The sequence below is a fragment of the Acanthaster planci genome, linkage group LG03 (assembly GCF_054643075.1).
Source record: "Acanthaster planci isolate LZ-2023a linkage group LG03, COTS_SCS, whole genome shotgun sequence".
NCBI classification, from domain to species: domain Eukaryota; kingdom Metazoa; phylum Echinodermata; class Asteroidea; order Valvatida; family Acanthasteridae; genus Acanthaster; species Acanthaster planci.
The window spans coordinates 2,388,505-2,406,931 of NC_141779.1; the positions used below are offsets into that span (position 1 = coordinate 2,388,505).

At 37.9% G+C, this 18,427-nt stretch overlaps 1 protein-coding gene across 1 annotated transcript; it reads left to right on the forward strand.

Annotated features, from left to right (window-relative positions):
- The first annotated feature begins 1,446 nt into the window (after positions 1 to 1,446).
- Positions 1,447 to 17,493, forward strand: LOC110985372 (uncharacterized). The gene is made up of 2 exons (XM_022246351.2): positions 1,447 to 1,853; positions 15,486 to 17,493. The coding sequence occupies exon 2, from the start codon at positions 15,492 to 15,494 to the stop codon at positions 15,966 to 15,968; it is 477 nt and encodes a 158-aa protein (XP_022102043.1). The 5' UTR covers positions 1,447 to 1,853; positions 15,486 to 15,491; the 3' UTR covers positions 15,969 to 17,493.
- The last annotated feature ends 934 nt before the right edge of the window (positions 17,494 to 18,427 follow it).

Sequence of the window (18,427 nt, forward strand, 5' to 3'; positions counted from 1 at the left end):
AAATCCTGAAACAAGACAGAGTGTTGGTGGACTGATGTACGAACGTTTGGCATGGCGCTTAAATTATCTTATGATGACGTCAACATTGCCTTGACTACCAATTACACTCTATCTTCGACAAGAGCACGTACTGAAAATTTGCAATAAATCGCTTGGTCAAAATCACCCGGTATTATAGCGCCCCCCAAAAAGGTCAAGTTTAAAAGACGGCCATACGTCCACTATTAGTCTATTTGCTCTGGCAATCTGTGCAGAAAAAAATATCCAGAATCAAGCTTTCTATTGTACATAGCGCCCCCATCGGTAAACAAGTTCAACAAAAACTGGGATATTTTGTATGCGCATGACATATTCTGAATCGTTGCAGTTTTCAAGGTCATCACCATTTTGCGCATCAAATGTTACCATTTAACATTACATTTTCATAGGTCTAAAATTAGTGGAAACATCTGAAGTTATTACTTGTCTAAGAATAAGTCTATGGGAACTTTCAAGCTTTAGTGGAGACCAGGATATTTTTATGCATGGTGTATATTCTGCATTTATTTGTTTAAAAGTCAACACGGAAATGAGTATGTCTTTAAAGGTTTAAAACTACGTCATATTGGAGTCTTTTTCGGTCGATATTCATATATGACACACTGGCCAGTCTGTCGTCATATGATTCACGGACAGCTCCACAGAGTGAAAAATCGGACTGAAAATAAACTTAACGGTGAAACGAAGTGCGCCCTCCACAAGATCTGGCCCAGGTGTTTTTTTTGTTTTGTTTTGTTTTGTTTTTGAGCTAGGTTTTCACTTTCTCTTGGGATAAATGCAGTGGCTTTATAAACATCATTTGTTGCTCAATCCTATTGGCAACAATTGCGATTGTGTTCCCAACTTGGCTTTCTGATATCACGCGTTAGGTCTATAAATCCCATGCACTTTTGCATGACATCACACGCCGTCTGCCATTACCGCGAACTCCTGCGTCCCTCCCTGACCGAGATCAAGTTTATTTCCCTCCTAAACATCCAGTCCAGAGAAAACATGTATAACAAATACTCTTAATCATTTTGCACAAGACAATTTTAAGGATATTTGAACTTAATTTCATCCCAGTCGCCTACGAATGACTGCTGTTTTTTCTTGATGGATAGGTCATGCATGACTGATAGACCTTCCCCCTACTTAAAGCCGATTCGTTCAAGGACTTTGTAAGATCCGACTTCTGTGAGTATCGTCCATTTATCACGTAGTATCAAGAAGTTAAATAATTTAAGATAAAAGTCATCCTTTTTCAGACAAGGGTGCGTCACAGACAGCAGGAAGGGGAGGGGATAAGATATAGGCAATTACTGACAAGGGGCCTCCATGTTTGAAGTCCGCCACCGCAGTAGGACCATTTCATACGCTTTTAATGCCAAGATATCAGCGTGTGGGCTATAATTGAATTTGGGGCGCATGCTTAGGTTGACATCTTGTTTTCATTGGTTAACTGTCGTGCGTCAGTGTTGGCGTGTGCGCGTTTCCTACCACGGTCCAAGGTAGAAGTCATCTCGTAGGGTTCATCATAGTCTGCTCAACCACTTTGACTTACATCTCAACACCCAGGCTTCTGTCGTACAGCAAAGAGCACAACCCAATCAAGTCCTTATTTATCTGTCTCGACGGAGCATGAAAACCGAGGTGATTTCATCTTAACTTTCTTGGCTGTCTTGTTACAAAACTCTGCTCTTAAAAGAAGCAAACGGCATCGAGTTTACGCGCCTGCTAGAGTTTCATTCTAAGCTCTGACATCCACTGCGTCGCAATATTTCTGACTCTTTTTACGCGAGTGCCTAAACTGCATTAAGAGTTCCCCCCGAAAGGTAAGAATTTGATTTGAGTTTGCCTGCTCATTACAAATAAATATACATCTATATTAGTCTAGTTTCCAAATTTAAACTTTTTTAATGAAGAGCACAGAATATGAATCTTGTAGATGAGACTGGACAGTTAAAAATTGTCTAAGAATTTGGAAAAGTGTCTTCTTCAATGCATTATAAAGTCAATGTTTTTGAACGCATGTGCGATAGCGAACACGCTCACGAAGACCCATTTGTATCAAGGGTGAGTCCAAACTTTCATGTTCTGATGGTTCGTCCATAAGGGATATTTTTTGGCCGCTGACATTACACAGGCCTTTCGTCATTTCATCCTGAACGGTTGAACAAGAATGCAGTGATATTCAGTATTACAATAAACTTCCCCGATACCCAAAGGGAATTAGAACCGCGAGAGATTTTACTCCGTTGTTCCAGGACATTGTCAGCATATTCGTAAAAGGTGATGTATAGATGGATGGTCAATTACGATTTTCACTCCATTTTGCCCAAGCAGCTTATCTGCGTTGGAAAAAGTAAAATCTGAGTGGCAAATGAAAAGTTGGTTTTAATTTTGGTTTTAATTACAGAATTTGATTATAGGCATGAATAAATCCAAAGATTCGAATTCGTTCCCTTGCTTTTCTTGAGCTCGCGTGCAACCCTATAAACGATGTTAGAATTGTCTTGAGGAAGCTGCTAGATTTATTAATAAATTCACTATTTTCTTTTATATACTACAATTTGAAATGGATTGGAGTTGAAACATTTACTTCTCAGCTATCTCGTTTCGGGTGGGGATTGTATTTTCAGAATTTCTGAGTAGATCAGTTGGTTTTGGTGGTGTAATCGTCAGAGTTTCACTGGTCCATAAAAGTGTCATTAGGATAAATTTCGAAAATCAAAGGGCGGATCTAGAACTAAATTTATCAAAAGGAAGAAAAGTGTATTTCTCTGTATGCGCCATAATGGCCTTTTTGTGGGGATTTATGATAATTTGACACTTTGCACACGCTCGGGTGAGGAAAGGAAGTGATTCATTCTCCTAAAGTCATCTTTCTCTCATCATAAACGAGAAACTGATTAAACTGCTTGGGTCATGAACTCCGTTGCTCCTTCCTCACCCGATCCACATATCTGCCAACTTCTTTGTTTCAACAAATTGGTCAGAACTTTTTTGTAGATTTTGCTGAGACATTTCTATTCGTTATTCGCAGAAAAAAAATGACTGGCTCAAAATTATTCCTTCCACTTATACTTCCTCCAAAACAAAACTTGGTTCACTCAAAGTAATCCTTCAAGATGTGTTCTGGTTGATAAATGATCAAAATGGGGAAAGTGCTGAATACAAGATTTATTCTTTAATTTAGAATATTATTTTATAGCCCAAGTCTCATGACTTGTCAGCAAGTTTACGGAAATTTTAAGGATGTACTCGAAATTTTGTAGATTTAGTTTCCTAATTTAGAGCTACATGAGAATGTTTTTAGAGCACAAGAAATTAACGTGTTCGGGCAATAAACAAATCAAGCTTTACATATGAAGCGGTTTACCAATAGTTCTCACACTAAGGATAAATTTTATGGAAAGACAAAAAGACAAAACTCTGTTGGAATTTTAAATTTTTGTCAGAACTCCACAGCTTCGTGGATTTTAAATCTGAATATACGGTTCTGACGTATAATGAAAGGGCATGAAAATTCAGGCATGCTGCCAAGCGGTAATTGGAGAATGGCTGGAAAGGGAAATATAAAACTTAAATTTAATCTGTCTTCAACTAATTGACAGAGTGGTTAGATTACAGCTGAACGAAAGCCCTATGTAAATCGCCGCTGACTGTTACTCTCTGCGTCTTTTGTATATACGTTACGTTCAAAGAAGTGAATGGGACGGAGTCGAACTTCAATGAAATGGATGATGCGATATCCATCTCAGACAATCCATGACAACGCCCTTGAATCAAACTGATCTCTGGAAAGTCTCAGCCAGGTTAATACCGTTGTGGTTTTAGTGAGACGTAAGAGAGCTCTTGACAGTGAAGGACACTGTATGCAGTGTAACTGATGTGAGATGTTGCTTCCTAATTGCAATCCATGTAACGGATCGGTTAAGGGTAAGATGGTAAGGGGTTTAACCAATGTATCACCGCGACATTGCAAGACTGTCGGTGTACACGGAGAAAGTTTCTACAGTTATGCCGTCCCACGATTTATCTCTGTGGTGCGCAGAGTTAATTAGCAATGAATGAGCGCTAGTGCGTGGTGTTTAACACTGTTTTCGAGTTCTAACAAACAGGGATTAATAAAATAACAGCTTTGCCAAAAGCGACACCAATAGTAAAAGGTCTTTGGTTTTATATTAAGCGTTTGATTAAAAAAGACAAGCAAAAGCAAAAAAAAGAAAAGAAAGAAAAGAAAAGGCAACCCCCAACGATTACAATTTAAATAAAAATATTATCAAACACTCTCTTGTTTTTCAGTTTTAGAGCAACTCCTTGGAGATGTGCTTTGATTCGGGGGCATGACGACCGCGTATTGGTATTTTGTTTTGTTCAATTTCAATATGCGTTTGGGAATAACCCCTGTGATTGGAAATCAACCTCATCATGCAAAATCAAATAGAAAACAGTCAGTTTGCATTTTAGCCTCAAAAAACAATATTTATACAGGACGAAAAAGCGGATACTACAACATTCAAGATGGAGATGGCTTCATAGTTTTCATTGATACTCCCACCACAACATACGTGAATACATGTATATGAATTAACGCTTGTAATACATTAAATAATGATATAACCAGTGATGCAAGTTTTCCGATTTTTAAAGTTCAACTTTATTTGGAACGATATTCAGCGCTTTTTCTTCCAACAAAACGGATACTTTACTTCAGGAAATATAGTTTTGGTTAAGGCGATTTTGTACAAATGTGATACCTTTTATAGCAACACGCCTACATGACATATATAGATGAATTGCCAATTTGGTTATTGCTATTCTAATGGAAGTATCCCAATTTGAAAGCTTTTTGGTATTTTCCAACTACACTCTTCCATTAGCGACGTTCCATTCACAGCGTGTAGGCGTAAACGCACGGTAGGACTTGTTTTCCACCCTGGCTTCTCCTGAATTCCGACTTGAAAATGAAACAGTCACTCCAGGTTTATTTTATAAAAAGTGAGAAGCTAGGTGTGACTCGACGGAGGCAGTAACAACAACGTGTACAATTACCTTGTTTTGTATTTACTCGGTGATTTGTGGGAAGAGTGCGGAGTAGACCTTACTTTAGGCCTATGTTTTGTTAGGATGCAATGTTTTTTCCATTTTTCTTTGAAATAGTAATACGTACGGTAAACATGCATGAAATCACAGTTACGTTTACTTCACTTAGAATCAGTAAGACGAATCTTGTGAAAACAAACCAGCAACCGATCTCTTCATAGTTTGATGCTAGTGGTAATAGTTTCCTGAAGTGAAAGTTTTAATCAATGATGGACAGAATTGGAGAGAAAATAACGACAGCGTTACGTTCCACTGCATAAAATAAAACACCAAACAACGAGGCAACAGGATTGGAACCATGCGCGTATTTCTTATTTTTTTTACTTCTTTATTTTTCATTGTTTGTGTAATTTTTGGATCTATATTTTATTACAATATTACTGAGTTGCATGACAGTAACAAGTATTGTACTCCAATGCATATAATTTTCCTAATATTAGCCGACGAAGTTATTGCGTCCCATAAATATTATTTTGAAACCTATTTCGTGGGCATTCCGAAGGAATCTCATTTCTACACATTTTCTTGTGCGTTTCTTTCATTTGCATTAGGAGCTTTTAACCCTCTATGACTTTGATATCATGCTAAATATTGCAAGGCATTGTTTAGGGCACGGTTTGGTCCACGTACAGAAAGGTTATCCAATATAGAGGGTGTCGGAATTACATGACTGCGGCTTGAGACTACACACGACTCTATGGGAAGTGACCACAGCCAGTGTCATAGGCTTCTATGTGATTTCAGGCGCAGCTGAGGTTTTTGGGCATGACCACAAAAACCACAACATGCTGAGGCAACTCTGTATCTTTTTTTTTTACTGAAAGTGAGAAGAAATTGAGTGCGTTTATAATATATTATGTATAATTTATTATATATTTTGTTTCATTTTATACAGGATGTTTAAAAATGTAAACGAGATTAAATAATCTGTTTCTTGAATGTGACATTATTTTTGTAAATGGTAAATGTAATCTGTTTCAGTATGATGTCTTCTTTCATAGGATACCAAAAATCCCCATTTCTGTCACGCATGATCGCGCACAAAGTGGTTTAATGGACCGTTGACCGTGTCAGAAATGGCTTTGCACTAGATGCGTCACAGGTTTGCACAGCGTGAAGCATAATGTATAGTACCAAAATCATTAAATCAAAGACACCCACAGTTAGGGGTTTATTCAGCCTAACACCATGCAGTTTCTTTCAATATGCCCCCAACTTCTTTCAACTCAAATTTTTGCCCTTGTTCTCATCGCTTCAAAATAGTTAATATGCAGTTTGGAGATTCTAGCAAACATTACATAATTCGGACAAAACAGCCATCTCTGGACAGTAGGAATTTAACATCAAAGCAGCAATTAGGCGCAAAGCCATTTCTGGCCTGGTCCATTAAACCACTTCATACTCGGTCATCTGTGGCGAAAACTCGGACTTCTTGGTGTCACACGAAAGATGACATCATAAGGAAACAGATGATGGTTACCAGTTACCAAAAATAATCAGTCATATAACAAAATTGAAACAATGTCATCTTGTCATTTCCCTTTTTTAAGACACCCTGTTTAACGGGTTTGCCTAATCATCTTTTTCAAGAACTGTTCTTCTAAAGAACCCTGGATTAAAAGCTAAAAGTAGCAACCCCGTGTTCCACTACACATCAAAAGTACACAGCAAGCACATAAATATGGTGCTTACCATAAAAATTAGCGCACCATTTAAAGTAAAAAACATGGCAGAAAGCACATCCTGTTAAAACATTACAGGAGAGATAATGGAGAGTAGTGGAGACGTTGACTTGAACTTTTCGTAGATTACCTCTTATATTGAGTGTACAGACCAACGTTATATCATAGGCCCAAACTGAGTGACAAGACTCTCATTTAGCCAACAGTACAGTATTATTACAAGTGGCATAAACGTTTGCAATTTCTCACCCATTTTCCAATCTTCCTCAGCATAGGATATAGATTTATATTTTTACTTTCATCTCAAAACGTTCGTTGAAAGATTAGACAGACGATGTTTCTGAATGTATTTAGAGACATAAATCCGTACTGGCGATTGGGTTTATTTGCGATGACCCAAATCCATGACATAGGCCTACAAAATTTACTGTATATTCGCTCACTTACGCGGCAATGTATAAACATCACCGCACTGCTTTCTTGTAATAGTTTTCGCCAAATTAGTTTACTGCTTCTCAGTTCTATTTCATAGATCTGGGCTGATGGAGTGCTCGAAATTATCCTCAAATTCTTCACGTTTTGATTCTCACAAACAAAACGCGTGGGCTGATGATAAAATGGCTCATCCTTTGGTCAAAATGTGGAGGGAAACAATTTTTGCGTCCCCCGGGATGTATGCCCCTGGTTGCAACGGTGAGAGGTGTTAAAAGAAAAGCATGATTTAAGAGAATAAGGAATAATTTTGTGAGAGTCAAATTATTATACAGACAGTTAAAGATACCCTAAAGCAAGGCATCAGATATCAGCAAAAGGCTGAGCAAAAGGCTCAAGACTGCCGTAAGTCTTGGAACAAGTAATTAAAACATGTCAGATGATGGAATGCATTGTAAATGGTATCAATCAACCCTTCTAAACTAGTGAACGTCGTGTTACACGCCGCACCCAAAACCTGTCCAACATTCTTGTTCAAGAAGGTTCAAGAGACAAGGCTCCACGTCTCTACCCCAGGACACAATATATTTTCACGTAGGAGTCCGTTTAGAGACGTGCTTGGTGAGTTAAGTACCCTGCCAAGTACCATCAGCGGATGATATTTAGCGGAGGTTATCCGTTGATTGCTTAAATTCAGAAAATCAATCAAGACCAAGGCTAGCAAGGAGGCGGTTTTTAATTTCGCATTCAAGTGGACATACTTACAGTAAGCCTAGAAATGGCCACCATGAATGACTATGACTGAATTACAATGAAGATACGGTCCAACAACATCTATTTTACCAATGTCAATTCAAAAGCGCAGACAGAGAAGCTTTCTAGAGAAAGGAACCCTAGAGAAAGGAACCTCCTACAGCTTGTCACACAGTTAGTATGACATTGTGTTCGAAGCATACTCCATGCCCATCAGATATTAACAAACTTTCCTTAGACTGAATGAATGCATAATATACATTGAATTCACAGCACCCGTTACTCATTTCAGTATTCGTGGCTAGTAAACAAAGGGTATAGTTTGCTATATATCGTGGAGTAGACACGTGATATATTCTGATCTGTTTTGGATACTTTGACATTGTAGTCTGAACAGGACATATCTATATACCTTGATTTTTTATTTCATATAAGTGTTTAGGATCATTGGGTTTTTTAACCAATTTGCAACACGGACAGCGAGAATTTCTTTAAGTCCATGCACGTAAGTTGACCTATGGCTGTGGAGTTTTGCCTGGTGAATGTCGGACATTTTTTGAGTGACCTGTCAGTTGCTTCCGACATTTGTCAACTGACACTTTGGTCAGCCAGTTATGATGAACGAAGACAAATAAATAAAGGTAACAAACTGAACAGCACACCGGCAAATGTGAGGATTAGAAAATTCAAACAAAGGGGGTCATTTCCAAACTGAATTTAGCATACAGGAATCTCATTTATACACTAAGACGGTTAACAGGTTTTAAGCCGATAATTTCAAAGCTTTTTACCATCAAATCAATCCTTTCTTTTTTTTCTGAACAAGAATATCTAAAAAAGAACACGACAAGACAAACCAACCAAACAACCGCAAAACAAATGTAATCTTAATGGGATTGTGATATGAAACAGAGACTCTTACTATCAATCTTCCGAATCGTCTTTGTCTACCCGCCACCAAAACCATCCTTGGAAGATGGCAAACACCTGCTTCACAGACTGTAAGAAACGATTTATGAATTTTTATATTAAAATTTTTCAATAATGTTTGACCACCGTTCAACATTGTGTGAAGGTAACGTGGAAGCATAGAAATTTTAGTTTGATATAGTAACGCTTATTATTGCAGGTGTGGTATTCGGATTTGATTATATCACTGGCTGGTCTTTTCATTTAAAAAAAAAGGAAAAGTGAAACCTGCAGGTGAATCAAATTATCCCTGCAACGTCTCATGTATTCCATGTAGATTTAACTACCAATTTCATGGCTTGTTGACAGCCAGCAAAATAGTCCTGCGAATACCAGGCGACATTATGATCTATGCCCAGGAATATATTTCAGTTGGAGGTCAAATACTGCGACTGTATTTTTTTTTCTACAAACCTCAAGTCTTCAGGAATACAATGCATAGCATCCAGAGGTATAAGGAATCAAGATAATTCAATGACTACCAAGCGTAAAGTTTGATACACTTGAAAGCACGTCTAAATCCGTACCTCAAAATGACGCGAACAGTGATCTTAAAAAACGGCCAGCGACAGGCCTCACATCCGCATTTCTTATCTTTTATTTTTGTGGTAAATTCCAGGGGGGAAAATATATTATATACATGGTGTGTAGTGTCCTCGCTTTCTACAAAATATTTAAGCAATTATGCTTTATTTCGTTGTTATTTTGAACTTCATAGAATTATCTTCATGTTCCCATTTCAAAAGACAATTACAAACACCGAATGTAACGGGAAAAGTTTCAAAGTTTTGTCTAGATTCCGCTAATCATAATACACCAGTGATGCCCCTTGACAAGAATGTAAACTAGAGCGCTAAAAACGAGACATAACAATGACTAATACGGGCATTTCACAATATCGCGCCTCCAAGAGTTTCCATCACGTTGGCCAATCACAATGCGCGAAATCTGTTGACCCTTTCCAAACTCGCATTGGGTCAACAGATTTCGCGCATTGTGATTGGCCAACGGGGAAATTTCTGCGACTTAATGGTGGTTAATTGTGGCTGGAAACAAGTTCTGACAATATAACCATGAATTAGCATTTGCATGAAATCGTTATTCACTTGCAAATGGAGGGGCAAATACTCTTCTCAAATTTGTTAGTACTTTTTAATCCCACAAATGAACGATAGAACATTAACAACTAGTCAAAAATGCTGGAAGGTGTTATCTCAGCTCAGTGTGAGGTTCGAAAAAAGGTTCTGGATACTCCAAAGAGCAAAACAAAATGCAATAAATTAGAGTCTTCTGGACTTACAAAATGAACAAAAGAAAAATTTTGATTTTGTAATACACACACTTAGGCCTAGTTGATCCAATTTATCGCAAATTCCTCCTTTTGAAGTTACCACAGTGCATTACATTAAAAAATAAACCATTAACTATTCAGCCTACAGAGGTGATAAAAGAAACAGTTATTTGTTTTTTGGTTTTTAAAGTTCAAAGACGATTCCCCTTCGGTGTACCCGTGATTTGTTATCCCTACAGTATTCCAAACGGCCCTTACAAATTTACATATTGGCAAAGGCTTCTATTGCTAGCGGCTGGGGTTTGGAGAGCAGGTGTTACAACAGACAATTTGGCCAGCATCAATCAGAATCTAGGCTGGGAAACTACTAGAGATACACATGTCAACTGTACCTTTTTCTGTCCAGTAATTTCATGTTTTGGGGTTTAATTCCGTAGATACAGCCTGTCTTCATCCTTGATTGTACATCCTAGCCATTTACTTATGGTGCTTGCGACAGAAGAGGTGGACTCGAAATGCTGTGGGCAATTTTCAACATCGTGACATATATCAAGGACATTTAAACCCCCATAAGTTTCTTCCTTAGCGCAGTCTTCAAGAAGTCAAGGGTTTGTGACGCAAAAGCCACTTGAGGTACACTAGGCGAAATGAAGTCATCCGGTAAAAACTAAAATATCATTAAATCTATGCCAATTGAAATGGGGTGAGAAAATTAGGCCACTGGTGAAAAAAAGAATTCATAGAATTCATGCATTTTACGCCTATAAATGCTGAAGTAGAATTTAACTTCTTACACGGTATACTAAGGAGCGATTGACAGACTGAAATGAAACATTATTTTCTTCTTCTTTGATGCAAAGGTAGGAAGGGAGTAAGCACATTTCTTGCCGCAAGAGAGGTCACTTTCGAATGTAAAAAAATCCCCCCGTGTTGGTAATTTGATAAGTCAACTGTAGTCACTAAGTGCACCCAAGGCATTTAACAGAAAAGCTTGGTTCATCTTTTGTTATTCAAAATCCTATGATATTTTGTACAACGGAGCAGTGCAAAGCATTCCTAAAACGCCTCATGTTGACCACACAAAATATTATTATGTAGATCAGTCTACTTACGGTTAATGTAAGTACACTGAAGGCGATATGCCGAGTTCTTCTACCGAAAGTCTCTCAGAGCTAAGGGCTTATCACGTGATGCAGGCCTACCCACAAACATCGATCATCACCATGCCAGGCCTCAAGTCTTCCGTTAAACAAAATAAACCCCAAATCTTTGACTCTCCTTTTGTAATTTTTTTGCTGATCTCCATGATATCACTCAGTCGATTTTTGGCGTTATTTTCAGCGTGACGAATTCCGCGCTCGACTGAAATCTCGCACAGTAGTCGTTCGGAATTCACCAGAGGACGACTGAAGTGGTTTGACGTTTAGTTGTCAAACGCGGAAGGTATTCCCGGTGGGATAGAATCCATCTGCCGCGCATCCAGACACCCTAGGCTATAGGCATTTTCTTGCGCGTGAAATATTGTTCACTTTCTGGCGATAATGACAAAACACCAAAGGCGATAAACAGGACAAACTGCCTTGTGTATCGAGTTGCACAAAGCCATTATCGAGTTGAAAATATAAGCAATACATCTGGGACATTGTTTGGATATGAACGCCATCAAGCATCCATGTTTTGTTCGATGCAACTGTTAAATTTGTACCATTAAAATGTAAACATTTAGTGTCTTGAAATGACTACAATTATATGCCTTCTTATGAATTTGGCAGTCGTTCGATAGATTTCACGTATTGATAATTTCGTTTTTAATATATTTTTAGTTCTTTCATACTCTGTCTAACAATAGTTAGAGAAGTAACAAGTTGAAGTTGATTTAAACGTCATAATAACAAGGGGTGAGCTGCCAATGTATCATTAACATTATTTCTGTATTCAGAAAAAGCAGTGACCGTGAATTTCAGGCTATCGGTGAATTGAAGATTATTCGGCTTTTAGTGGGACAACCATTCTCAGGTCGGAGTATAGGTCAATTGGCGTTCAGGTTTCATACACTATGTCTGAAATAGGGACTAGAGCATAAGGACAGCAGGAGGTCCTTTGGGATCAATCACAGTTTCCGGTTTTATCACATTATTTTTCTTTTCACGAAATCATACATAAGGAAAGCAAAGGAGGAAAAGGTGCGCCACATTGATCAGTTTCTGGCTTATGTGTGTCTGTCTCGATACTTTTAAAATCATATGTTGGTGCATAGTTGTCCCTTGCTTGCACTAGTTAATTAATTAAGAGAAAAGATTTCTTCACTTAAGATAAACACCAAGTCTTGGCTAGTCCACACTTCGCTCGGGTTCATCATCTTAGATATTTCAGTCGTCATTTGTTTCCAATTACAATGTGCCCTGTGTAAGGCGAATCAAACACAAAACACACGATGCGGTTTCCCACTGTGTATTGTAATACATTCTACAAGTACTTTTTCCCTCTGGAAAATTGTTCGTAAACAAACTGATGAAAGAAGTCTTTGAAGTCTTCAAGAATACAAGATTTGTTTTAGCAAATGATTACTCTGCACAGGGATAGCGTTTGATGACAAACTCAAAATTGTACAGCAATGCAAAATTCTCACGTGGTAATCGTGTTTGAAAATGGTCAGTGACCGTAAGATTGTCTAGGCCTTTAAACTGTTTATAGAAACTTACCCATTCAGTATTTGTCCAATTTGATTCCTAAACAGTCCTTCGTTCTCCAATTCTGATAAAATTTTGCACACATTCCACGTGCAGGGATTGGCCCCGCTAATGACTTAACAATTATGTTAACACAGTGAACAAAGAAGCCTTGAAGAAAATGCAATCTCTGTCAGAGCAATGAATTCATGATTGTCCCCCTCCCCCAAGAGGGAAAACATCACCTTACAAACAAAGCTCTGCAATTTAGTCAACAGTAATTATCCAACAAGAAAAAAATATTCTGGTAGAACCAGTATTGGTACAGATGTCACGACAAAAGTATCAAGGAGTACCTTGAACACAGCTGAGGTAAAGAATGTTTGTATTATAATACTATGGGTTATTATGATTGTAAGTCAATGCATAAGCTAATGAGGATTACAAGCCATTATCTACATGAAAAAGATCCATCATGTAAAAGGACTAGACCCAGACACACCTGCCAATTAAGTTGATTATACTTTGTATGAATGCATTTGGTTAACAAGCAAGACTTTATCTATGATGATGCGAATATAGATCGGACAAATGGTGCATAATGCACCACCGGTGTGCGACCTACCGATGAACCCACCTCGGCTTTACTGAACGTTTGTTTTCCTCCGTGAATCATTTCAGCTAATATATTGCTCATACCAAGTTGCTTCGGTAAATTTACCTTCTGTAAAGATATTTAGGTATCAGTCCTATACGTCTCTCATGTGCACAGATGCTTAAAAATTCTCTGGCGTTTGGAATGGTTGAGTGTCATTTTGTCTTCCCAAAATGGACAACTGACGACAAAAATTCTTTCAAATTCAAATTCTTTTCTCTGTCCTGAGGATGATTAGAAGATAAGTCATGGATTTTGGAGCTGTAATTTAGTAGGGAAATGAACCCCACAAAATTTCTTTATCATTTTCCGGAAGTAACTTCACATGAACGCATGGATGGATGCACAGTCTATAAGAAGACATCATCGTGGGAACAATCACCCTGTACGTTTTGAAAAAGGCAAAATTCAGTCACCAGACTGAAAAAGTAACGACGAGCTGTCAAATGTTAGACGAATCAGCTTCAATTTTTTAATTTTGATGCACCAATATTTGCTATTTGACATTTATTATCGTATTGAAAACAAATCCGACATCCAAAGCGATTCCCCAAAGGCTGTTCTGATAAGCTTCAAATTTTGAATTTTATTTTAAATTTGAATTTTATTTTAAACAAATTTGTTTTATATCATGGATGCAGCACTACCTGGAAAGATGATAACTTAATTTACAATATTTAAATGAGGTAGAAACCGGTACACATCTTTCATAGGTTGGCCATAAAATGTATTTCTCAATTGCCAGATGTATTGTAAACTCTGAATAAAAAATATTTACTGCTGAATTTATCGACTCTTTCAATATTAGGCAACCATATGTCTGAAAAATCGATTCGTGTTTATCAACAACTTGGAGCTCCTCACAAAGTATGAGCAAACACATGTTCAATCTAATTTAGATATCTTTTGAAACGCTCCGTCGCAAAGTACTGACAGTCTCTAGTAAAGTTATTGGGAAGTGATTGGCGGGCTGTGCGTGAATCCGATGTTTTCAGTCAAAATGATTTTACATTAGTGCTCCTTGATATCGTCCGGTTGCCGAGTGAGTTCATCACTCATCGAGGAATTCCTTGCTTCAGGCAAAACACCTTTGTCACTTAAATTGATGAGGACTTCTGCAGTGTATTCGAGGGAGACCTGAACAATTTCATTAGCTACATCTGCGAGGGTAACTTAGGAAAATAAAGGTGGGAAATCTAACGACTCCAGAGAGTATGACAGTATATAGTAACAGTGTAACGTCGCATCCCTAAGTCTGTGTGGCGGATAAAAACGAAGACGAATTACCCGTAAGAGCAGACGTTGGTATCTGCAGCTGATCCCAGTAGATGTGATATATGTTCTTTTTAATTCCATCCGTTGCTGTACACACAACAAGAGTTTGGGTTCAGTTTGACAGCAGTCAACCTCCGTCTTTATGGCATTGGAATAAGTTGGTCTTTGACAAGTCTTTTAGTTTGAAGATTAACTTTTTTGTTATCTGGTGTTAAGTCCAGTAACGAGAAACAAAAAAATGACGCATAACAATAAAACAAGTTATATTCTAAAGGGAAAGAAACCTACAACAACCTTGCACTTGCAAGCCATAAGGTAATTATCGTGATATTTCTGCCGCGCATTATTCAGGTACGTAGTTCTTTTCAGGAAGAATTATCACTACCGAGGTGTTACGTCTTGTTTTGTGCGAATTCTAACTAGCAGCTGCATACCTCTCGCAATAAAGTTGGGAAGAAATCAAAACTGGTTCTCGGTGTATCGGACTGAAGGTTAGAACAGTAGGCCCATTACTGTCTTCTTTCATACCTCAAACACGTTCTTCATATTACAAGGAAATCTTTTCTTATTCAAGCTTATGTAACCTTGCTTTAAGAAACAGTTATCATTTCGTCTTTTCTTCTGCATTGCAGGTCACAATGAATAATTGGCCTAGTGTTGCCATAGCAACAGTTACGTGCCTTTTGCTTTCGCCAATCGCGTGCCTGCCTCTTCGTGACGTAGCTGATGGCAACGACAGGCGGGAACGACTGAACACGTGGTTAGACCCCTCCGATGCTATGACAAATCAGGGTTCCAAAGAGCTGGCAGAATCGGCCAAGTCAATGTTACTGGATAAGCCAAGGGACTCGGGTTCCGTGCTGGATTTACTGCTAGCTCTGCAAGACCCAAACAACCCTGGCGATCATGAAGGGTTCCTACGCAAACAACGACAGTCCAAAGTGGACGACTACGGTCACGGTATGTTCTGGGGGAAAAGAGGTACTTGGCTACATCATGATGAAAGGAAGAGTGGCAGAGCAGATCAACAAAGCAAGAGGGCACATGATGAGTATGGCTTCGGTCTATTCTTTGGCAAGAGAGATGGTGCAGATTACGATGACTTCACATTGTAAATTATCTGACGAATAATTCAAACAAATGAGGAGCACACAAAGCTTACTTGTTTCATTGAAGGTTACCAATATAAATTGACCCCAAGCCCTTTCATGAGGAAAGAGAATTTTGGATTTTTATGCATTAGAAATTTGATTTAGGCCTATGAAAAGGAGCATGTGTTTTCAGTTATCATGATATTCGCGTTTCAAGGGGAAATCTTCAAATTTGATAAACATTGTCTAGCTTCACCGATTGAAATTGGACTTCCTTTGTTCTATTTCGTCGCTGTTTTGAATCGATTGTTGTGTTATTTCGACTATGCAGGGTTTGGACAGGTTGCGTGGATTCCACAACTGTGCTATTGACATTCACGTCATGCGCTAGTTTCATGCCAAAAACAAGAGCTCTTTTTTATGAAATAAAAGCTATTCAAAGAGAATTTTGCTTTTCTTTGCGGAGTAGGTCTGTTGTATTATACATTGCAAATGAAATGTATGAGAAAAGTGTTTTAAGTTTGAAATTTGATCGAATTATCATTTAAGGTACTAATGTATGGACTTCACTCTCTCCTATGAATAAACTACGTATGTATTGTTGTATACGATCTTCTATGTTTAAATAAAATAATATTCAGATAGGATTGAAATTGTTCACTTTAAGGGGCGCACTTTCCGCCCAATCTTGGACTCTTTTCAGCACTGAAAGACAAAAGCTTGTAGACTTACAACAGAAATTAATAGCCGACCATGAAGGATGAGGGTTTACTCTCACTCAAAAACAACGCAAAACATGGTTTGTGGGTGGCACGCGCCACATTTATTGTAGCTGTCATTTCCGGGGAGTTCGGGCTCATTGTCTTAATAACAATTATTGGCTATGGGACACCTGCAAATAATTATAACATTTCGACTGGCGCTTACAACCTTGGAAGTAATGAGCTGAGGTGTGATGATATCACACTGTGTTTACTGATACAGGTGGGGACACACCAAAAGATAATTAAGTCCTTTACGGCATATGTTTTCGGTTTCAGGGCAAACTGGATATTACTTTGATGGAATATATATGAACATTATTGTATAAATATGTTTTAAACTAAACAAACCCACTGCTGTCGCTTAATAAAAATATTGAAATAGATGCACGATTTGTTAGCAGTTTTTGCCCAGTATAAAGCACGCTTAGTGACAAACCAGCACTTATAGCATATAAGTAACCTAAGGTAAAAGTTAGCCACAAAATCAGACCTGACATTATAAAAATGCCTGCCCGTGAACATGATGACCTTGTAAAGTGACGCAGTGACGTCTGCAGAATATTCTAGTATCGTCATTTTTCCACAACTTTTTATCAGTATTTGTTTTAGATATTTAGATTGCTAGTGAATTCAGATGTTCTTGCTGTTATGCTATATTGTTACCTTTCAAGTATTATTCGCAAATGCAAAAGGATGCGACAGTTTCATGTTCGATTAAAGCCTTTGTACAAAGCAATGCACAAGCAAACTCATTCAATTAAATAATCGATTCCCAAAGCCTTTAACCTTGTCTTTCTTACTGTTTTTTTAAGCTAATACGTATTTATAAAGAGTTATACATCGCAGTCTTCGACATTTCGGCACAAAAGGATAAAATTAGGTCAAATTTTACCAAACAGCCATCTTGCTGAATTTTAACTTCATAATTTCTATTCATCATTTGATTTCAAATTATTTGATGTTAATTTTATCGAATAATTCGACTGATTTCGTTCTCTTACATTACACATTGAAAATGCTTCGGTTCTGATCAGTAGTAAATACGGGTCAGATAGTTATCAATTGCAACTGAGGCCGGCTGGTACCCCGACTGAAAGTAAGCACACATCCTGACAATAATAGGCCTATACTGCTAACCAGTGAATTGCTTATGATGTACGTGCTACTTTCGTATTTGAAATCAACAATTAATTAGCCAACAACTTCATCTGTGAAGGTTATGCAAAATACGAGTCGCTGACGCATTTCATCCATTTGACGTTACATTTCGTTTTCATTTTGTTACTTTACACAAGACTTTTTGAAGTGTATTTATGGATTTAGGTTGGCATGTAAGTCCGTTAATTTCTGAAAATCCCCACCCTCAGCACTTTTTCCCACCCCCGGGAAAACGACATTCCCTAAGATTCTGTTACAAACTTTATCTTGCCCACATCTTGAGAAACTGAACAATACCAAATTAAACACGAAATCACCTAATATTATATACTGGTACCATTCGTTCTAAACGTCTCTAGCCTATTCAACTTTTATTCAAAATTGGTAAAATCCTCTAAAAACACCAGATGTTTGATTAGAAAAATGAACATGGAAAGCCCAAAAGTGTTGTGAAGTGAAACCAATCCGCACGACCTGCACATCTCAGAAATTATACCTTAAGACCTTCATATTATTTATGAACTAAAGAATCAGAAGGATCAACGTCTATACGGCTCCGTC